Source organism: Schistocerca cancellata, chromosome 10, assembly GCF_023864275.1.
Source record: "Schistocerca cancellata isolate TAMUIC-IGC-003103 chromosome 10, iqSchCanc2.1, whole genome shotgun sequence".
Taxonomy (NCBI): Eukaryota; Metazoa; Arthropoda; class Insecta; order Orthoptera; family Acrididae; genus Schistocerca; species Schistocerca cancellata.
In genome coordinates, this window is record NC_064635.1 from 220,763,931 (window position 1) to 220,772,648 (window position 8,718).

The following is an 8,718-nucleotide window of genomic DNA, read 5'->3' on the forward strand; positions in this document are numbered from 1 at the left end:
CTGTATAAAGGGGTCATCTGTGAAGTGAGTGCGAGAAACAGCTACTGTTCTTCATAGCAATACGTGAAGCTGTGTGATGCTAATCGCTATGTTCGAACGCTATAGCTGCGCTTTGAACCCAACGCGTCCAGTAGCGATGTTCGCTTGTCACGCGCGCGCTGCGCAGTCTGCTGGCGGCGTTTATCGGACTCCGTAGCTCCCCACTAGAGCGCACCGCCAGCGGGCCGCCATGTTGCCCGACTTGGCTCACAGCTGTCGTCGCGTGCTGCATGCCACGAGTTAGCAAGAACGTTGCGGTAGTGCAAACAGCATCCGTTGACAACGTCGAAAAATCCGCATAGTGATTTCTCGCAGAGTGCTATGGATGTCGATGCTCACGATGTAGAGAGTAGCGAGCAGGATGACGAGTACGAAGAGGAAGAGATTTTAGTGGAACTGAAGTTCGAAGGTGGCAACTTGCACGAACCGTTACTGAACCAACAAGGCGTGCATTTCAAGCTTATAGGCGCCACTACAGCGAAGCCAGTGTTGCAGCTTGGCGAGCAGATTTTCGCTGGTCAATATGTCGACGCCATGGGGACTACTATAATCTTCGAGGAGGACGAGTCGATGCCATACTACGACCCCGTGTTTTCCACGAACCCGGAGAGCCCGCTGAGGTACTACGCGAGTACTCGCAAATGCCTCGTTATGTCACGGATCTTCATCAAGGAGAAGAAGGAAGGGGAAGAGGCACAGGGCGGTGAAGAGGAGGAAGACGAAAAGGATGGGCAGTACGAACAGCCGAAAGCAGAGCCTTCGTCAGCTGGAGGCGAGAAAGGACTACGAGAAGAGGGAGAAAGAGGAGTCCAAGGTGACGTCGCGGACGACGCCGATTGGGAGACAGAAGAAGAAAAGTAACGTCTCAGTTACGTTAGCATCTCGTGAAAGATTCGCTACACAACTTTGCATGTGAATACGCAAGACATTTATCGTTTAATTTCGCAGTGTATAACAATGATTTCATTGTATTCCGACTTAATAATCAATGCCTTGTACCGAGGAAATAATCAATGCCTTGTACCGAGGACTGAACAAATACTGTAATAAAAACATTTAATTGTGATGTAATTACCATGCTTTGTACGAATGATAGAATATATAATAATAAAACATTTATTTTTATGTATCTGCAAACATATGAAATAATAATGACCTTTCCACTTTGTAAATCACGAAAATTAACAGAAAATAGTAAAAAATAATACGATAATGGATGCAGAGTAGGCAGTTCACTGCACTAGCTTTCAGTATATATTATCGTTTTTGCTCTAGATCACAAAACAGATAAAAAGGATATTTTTAACATTCAACAGCAACATCCATAACTTCGTTTTGCTTCCATTGGCCAGGTGCGAGTACGACTCCTACACTGAGGGTTCTGTACAAGATTAATTATGTGTATAGACAGTTCATCCATTCCAAGAATCGAGTATCTCGATAATTTTGCCAATTATCGACAGCGATACTGGGAAGATATCAGTCCCAGGGATTACAAGACTTTCAAGAATGTTTAAATTTCAAGTCTGAAGTAGATTAACAAATGGCAAAAGAATTTGTTTTCATATGATATAATCACAAATAAAAATTTTGCTGGTTTTTTTTCCCTTTAACTGTAAAGCGAAACCTTTCTTGCTGCCAAATTTCATGATTCTATATCAAGAGGAAATGCCCTATAGATTCCAACGAATGACGATGAAAGTATCAAAATATGTGTCATAAATGGCCATATCTTTTGATAATATTGACTTAGGAACTTAAAATTTATACACAGTATGTGACATAAATTTCAATATGGTAAATCTACCCATTCCTGATAAAAACGCCTCTCAATAGACGGAGAGACAGATAGTCAGGTAACAAATAACAAAAAAAAAAAATTATTTGTGTGATACAATTACAAATTAACAATCGGATTTTTCTTGGTTTGTTTGTACTTTGAAACCCTGCTTCTAGGCAAACTTCATGATTCTATGTGGAGGGGAAGTACTGTGTAAGTCTTGATGAACATGTTTGCGAGTACCAATATATGTGACATAAATAGCCTTATCTTTTGGTTGCATTGTCTTAGAAGCTTAACATGTATTATACAGTCAAGTGACTATGGAACTTTGCATGTGAAATAAATTTCATTGTGATACGTCTGCCCATTCCTGAGGAAAAGGGGTCTTAACAGACCGAGGGACAGACAGTGAAATAACAAAAAAATTTTTTTTCGTGTGATATATTTACGAATTACCAAGTCCGGATTTTTCCTTTTCCTGTTCAGTGAATCCTTGCTTCTTACGAAATTTCATGATTCTAGACCAGTGGGAAGCACTCTATAGGTTTGGGTGAGTGAGTTTGTGAGTGTGAAAATATTTGATGTAAACAACTGTATCTTTGGTTGCACTGACCTACAAGCTTCGCTTTTTACGTCGCCAAACGACTTTAGACCTTAATACGTGACATAAAGTTCAACTTGATACTCATCCCCGTCCCTGAAACAAAGCATTTTGAACAGTCCGTCAGGCAGACGGACAGACAAGAAAGTGATCCTGTAGGGGTCCCGTTTTTACCTATTGACGCGCCCAAACCTAAGAATCACCGTGACCAGTTTAGAATTAACAAATTCACCTTCAGACAGCTTATACACTTTTATCAGAACTCATGGATAAAAGCGCGTTAAGTCTTTTGAAGACAAGTTTGAAAATACGAAATCCAGTTAATTTTTAAATAAAGTTAGCCAAACCCAATTTGTGACTGGTTGTTATGGTATATAGTAAATGCTCTCTTTCATATTATAGTCACAGTTCTCCAAAAATGTAGTCATTTGACTAAACAGTATATTTTAAGTATTTACATGCTTTTACATATCATATTTAGAATAGTCTGTAGTATATTACACTACATATTACACTACTGGCCATTAAAATTGCTACACCAAGAAGAAATGCAGATGATAAACACGTATTCATTGGACAAATATATTATACTAAAACTGACATGTGATTACATTTTCACACAACTTGGGTGCATAGATCCTGAGAAATCAGTACCCAGAACAACCACCTCTGGCCGTAATAACGGCCTTGATACGCCTGGGCATTGAGTCAAACAGAGCTTGGATGGCGTGTACAGGTACAGATGACCATGCAGCTTCAACACGATACCACAGTTCATCAAGAGTAGTGACTGGCATATTGCGACGAGCCAGTTGCTCGGCCACCACTGACCAGGCGTTTTCAATTGGTGAGAGATCTGGAGAATGTGATGGCCAGGGCAGCAGTCGAACATTTTCTATATGCAGAAAGGCCCGTACAAGACCTGCAACATGCGGTCGTGCATTATACTGCTGAAATGTAGGATTTTGCAGGAAACGAATGAAGGGTAGAGCCACGGGTCGTAACACATCTGAAATGTAACGTCCAAAGTGCCGCCAATGCGAACAAAAGGTGACCGAGACGTATAACCAGTTTCACCCCATACCATCACGCCGGGTGATAGGCCAGTATGGCGATGACGAATACACGCTTCCAATGTGCGTTCACCGCGATGTCGCCAAACACGGATGCGACCATCACGATGCTGTAAGCAGAACCTGGATTGATCCGAAAGAAATGACGTTTTGCCATTCGTGCACCCAGGTTCGTCGTTGAGTACACCATCGCAGGCGCTCCTGTCTGTGATGCAGCGTCAAGGGTAACCGCAGCCATGGTCTCCGAGCTGATAGTCCATGCTGCTGCAAACGTCGTCGAACTGTTCGTGCAGATGGTTGTTGTCTTGCAAACGTCCCCATCTGTTGACTCAGGGTTCGAGACTTGGCTGCACGATCAGTTACAGCCATGCGGATAAGATGCTTGTCATCTCGACTGCTAGTGTTACGAGGCCGTTGGGATCCAGCACGGCGTTCCGTATTTCCCTCCTGAATCCACCGATTCCATATTCTGCTAACAGTCATTGGATTTCGAGCAACGCGAGCAGCAATGTCACGATACGATAAACCGCAATCGCGATAGTCTACAATCGGACCTTTATCAAAGTCGGAAACGTGATGATACGCATTTCTCCTCCTTACACGAGGCATCTGTGTTTCTCGTAATCAAATGATTTTATATTGGCGTTTTCAAAGCCTGCACTCTATTAACACAGTTGTCCAAGTGTAGAATGCTTAAGGTCAAAATTGCGACTTTGTCAGTGGTGTAACGTGTTCCCTTACACACTTACCCATATATCAAGTCAAAGGTTCTGCCGAGTGTTTCTGTGTTTCAAAGTTGTTGAAATGTCTTTGTGATTCGCGCAAAAACCTTTGATTGTGCCAGCGCCTTGGCGGGGAGTGAAATGTGGTCCGAGGTCCAGGCCTGGCAGTGTTTAAGAACCTGGCCACTACCGGGAGTTGTTCACATAACGCCTTCCAAAGTTCAGTATTTAACTTCCTTCCGCCAAGGCGGGTTAAGTTGGCATACAGGGTGGTCCATTGATCGGGACCGGGCCAAATATCTCACGAAATAAGCGTCTAAAGAAAAAACTACACAGAACGAAACTCATCTAGCTCGAAGGGGGAAACCAGATGGCGCTATGGTTGGCCTGCTAGACGGCGCTGACATAGGTCAAACGGATATCAACTGCGTTTTTTTAAATAGGAACCTCCATTTTTATTACATATTCGTGTAGTACGTAAAGAAATATGAATGTTTTACTTGGACCACTTTCTTCGCTTTGTGATAGATGGCGCTGTAATAGTCACCAATGTGTAAGTACGTGGTATCACGTAACATTCCGCCAGTGCGGACGGTATTTACTTCGTGATACATTACCCGTGTTAAAATGGACCGTCTACAAATTGCGGAAAAGGTCGATATCGTATTGATGTATGGCTATTGTGATCAAAATGCCCAACGGGCGTGTGCTGTGTATGCTGCTCGGTATCCTGGACGACATCATCCGAGTGTCCGGATCGTTCGCCGGGTAGTTACGTTATTTAAGGAAAGAGGAAGTGTTCAGCTACATGTGAAATGTCAGCCAGGACCTGCAACAAATGATGATGCCCAAGTAGGTGTTTTAGCTACTATCGCGGCTAATCCGCCCATCAGTAGCAGACAAACTGCGCGAGAATCGGGAATCTCAAAAACGTCGGTTTTGAGAATGCTACATCAACATCGATTGCACCCGTAGCATATTTCTATCCACCAGGAATTGCATGGCGACGACTTTGAACGTCGTGTACAAAATTGGAAATTTGTGGTATATGAAGATGGTGTCTGTTCTCTCGGACAAAAAGCCGAGAGTAATAATGGGCAGGGGCACTATAAATATAGTGCGGGACAATAATTTGGGAATGTGGGTCTCACGGGAGGCGTGCCAGAGATAAGTCCCTGCAGTCCCACTATCCTCTGTGTCCTCGGTGGCTCAGTGCCGGCCGCTGTGGCCGAGCGGTTCTAGGCACTTCAGTCCGGAACCACGCTGCTGCTAATCGCAGGTTCGAATCCTGCCTCGGGCATTGATCTCCTTAGGTTAGTTAGGTGTAGACTAAGTAGTTATGCCGGCACGGTAGCTCAGCGTGTTCGGTGAGAGGCCTGCTCGCCCTCTGTAATAAAAAAAATGAGTAATGGAATCAACGATCAACTTGAACGGATGTCTTCTGACGTCCGCCAGACCAAACGCAACGAACAATACCGAACAAAAATGGGAAAAAAGGTGGATAGAGCGTCTGCCATGCAAGCAGGAGATACCGGGTTCGAGTCCTCGTCGGGGCACACATTTCCAACTGTCCCCGTTGACTTTTATCAACACCTGTATGCAGCTAGGGGTATTCATTTCGTAGCAACATGTGTTTTGCTCATAGCTCTTAAAGACGCAATTTGGAGGTCATGTTTGCTCGCATTTTTTTCTTGTTTTGGTCCATATTACCAGATCTCAGAATATGGAATACTTTTTGTAACGTCCCGTATAAACAAATTCAAGAAACATGTTTTGGGCATAACAGTATCACAGAAAGGTGACTGGTGCATGGGTACACATGGACCCAAGAAGGCGAGTGCATTGTCTTATCATAATACGGGTGGTTCATAATCCCTTTTCTCGCTAACTTGTCTGCGTCTTAATTCCAGTGTCACACTTTTGACATCCTGTCCCGCTCTAATGGCCTGCATTGACGATTATGAATCGGTCCACTACATCAGTGAGGATATTTTTTTTTTTTTGTTACAGTTGATATGATCGCGTGTCAAACGTGTGCCGTCCATTCTCGGTGTCTTCTTGACATAGCAGTGTTGCCCCAGCTGATACACAGAGGCGCTTCTAGTGCGCCGAGTGGTGGGCGTGGCCCTGGAGCACCGTGTGCTTTCATGGCGCCTGCGTGTGCCAGGAAATTCAGTGTCCCGTACCTACGCACAATGGTGTACTCAACTAACGTCTACGTCACACGCGACGAGGCAGCTAACGTTTGCGTGCACGTAGACGGGATATCCAACGTAACGAGTCACAGCGGCTTCGGCACAGGAGACGAGCTGCTAAACGTCTTTTTGAGATATTAGCGCTCTCCAGTGGCAGCTGTCGCCTTGGCTCGCAAACCGTACAGTTTCTTCGCAAAAATGGAAGTGCGTGAAATTCCTACGTTAGCTCTCGAAGGTTACAAGTTATACTAACTTTATCTGCGCCTTCTAACGACTGGCGATACGCAGAGCACTTTAGGTGCATCTATTTGAAGCCGGCAGCGGTGGCCGAGCGGTTCTAGGCGCTTCAGTCCGGAACCGCGCGACTGCTACGGTCGCAGGTTCGAATCCTGCCTCGGGCATGGATGTGTGTGCTGTCCTTAGGTTAGTTAGGTTTAAGTAGTTCTAAGTTGTAGGGGACTGATGACCTCAGATGTTAAGTCCCATAGTTGTGGACAGATGTCTGCCTATTACACATTACGATCCTCTCGAACCACCGCCGGTCTCTGTCAGTCAACAGACGAGGTCAGCGTGTACGTTTTTGTGCTGTAAGTGTCCATCACGTTTCCACTTAACTATCACATCAGAAACAGTGCAATTACGGATGTTTAGGAGCGTGAAAATCTCGCGTACAGACGTGTGACACAAGTGACACCCAATCACCTGACAAGTCCCTGAGTTCCGCGGAGTCCCTCATTCTGCTCTCTCACGATGTCTAATGGCTACTGAGGTCGCTGATATGCAGTACCTGCCACTAGGTCGCTGCACAATGCACCTAATATGAAAAACGTATGTTCTTGGGTGTGTCCGGATACTTTTGATCAGATAGTGTATACGCACCGAAGCGCCATAGAACTGGAACAGGCATTGTTATTCAAATACAGAGATACGTAAACAGGCAGAATACGAGACTGCGGTCAGCAACGCCTATATAAGACAAGAAGTGTCTAGCGCAGTTAGAATCGCTTACTGCTGCTACAATAGCAGGTTATCAAGATTTAAGAGTGTTTGAACGTGATATAATCGGCGCAGGAGCGATGCGACACAACATCGCCGAGATAACGATGAAGTGGGGATTTTCCTGTACGACCATTTCACGAGTGTAAGTTAATATCAGGAATCCGGTAAAACATCAAATCTCCGACACCGCTGCGGCCGGAAAAAGATCATGCAAGAACGGGATCAACGACGACTGAAAAGAATCGTTCAACGAGACAACCCTTCCGCAAATTGCTGGAGATTTCAGTGCTGGGCCATCAACAAGCCTTAGCGTGCAAACCATTCAACGAAGCATCATCGGTGTGGGCTTTATGAGCCGAAGGCCCACTCGTGTACCTTTGATGACTCCATCACACAGACCTTTGTGCCTCGCCAGCGCCCGTCAACACCGACACTGAACTGTTGATGATTGAAAGATGTTGCCTGGTCGAACGAGTCTCGCTTCAAATTCTATCGAGCGCATGGACGTGTACGTGTATGGAGACAACCTCATGAATCCATGGACCATGCATGTCAGTGGGGGACTGCTCTAGCTGGTGGATGCTCTTAATGGTGTTGGGAGTGTGCAGTTGGAGTAATATGGGGCCACTGATGCGTTTAGATACTAGCCTGACTGGTGACACGTACGTAAGCATGCTGTCTGATCACCTGCTTCCTTTCAGGTCCATTGTGCATTGCGACGGACATGCAAAATTCCAGCAGGATAATGCGTCACCTCACACGCCGAGTATTGCTACAGAGTGGCGCTCCTCTGATAAACTCTTCCGCTGGCCACTAAACTCCCCAGAGATGAACATTATTGGGCACATCTGGGATGTCGTGCAACGTGCTGTTCAGGTCTCCACCCCCTCGTACTCTTACGAATTTATGGACAGCCCTGCAGGATTCACGGTGTCAGTTCCCTGCAGCACTGCTTCAGACATTAGTCGAGTCCATGCCACGTCGTGTTGCGGCACTTCCGCATGCTTGCGGGGACCGTCCACGGTATTAGGCAGGTCTACCGGTTTTTCTGGCTCAGTACTGAAACATATACAAACTGGCCATTAAAATTGCTACACCAAGAAGAAATGCAGATGATAAACGGGTATTCATTGCACAAATATATTATACTAGCACTGCTATGTGATTACATTTTCACGCTATTTCGGTGCACAGATCCTGAGAAATCAGTACCCAGAACAACCACCTCGGCCGTAATAACGGCCTTGATACGCCTGGGCATTCAGTCAAACAGAGCGTGGATGGTGTGTACAGCTACAGGTGCCCA

The 8,718-nt window shown here is 45.4% G+C and overlaps 1 protein-coding gene across 1 annotated transcript; it reads left to right on the plus strand.

The window, feature by feature from the left end:
- Positions 1-221: 221 nt before the first annotated feature.
- Positions 222-1,154, plus strand: LOC126106488 (general transcription factor 3C polypeptide 6-like). The gene has a single exon (XM_049912789.1). It carries the CDS (start codon positions 361-363, stop codon positions 898-900), a length of 540 nt encoding a protein of 179 aa, XP_049768746.1. The 5' UTR covers positions 222-360; the 3' UTR covers positions 901-1,154.
- Positions 1,155-8,718: the final 7,564 nt, after the last annotated feature.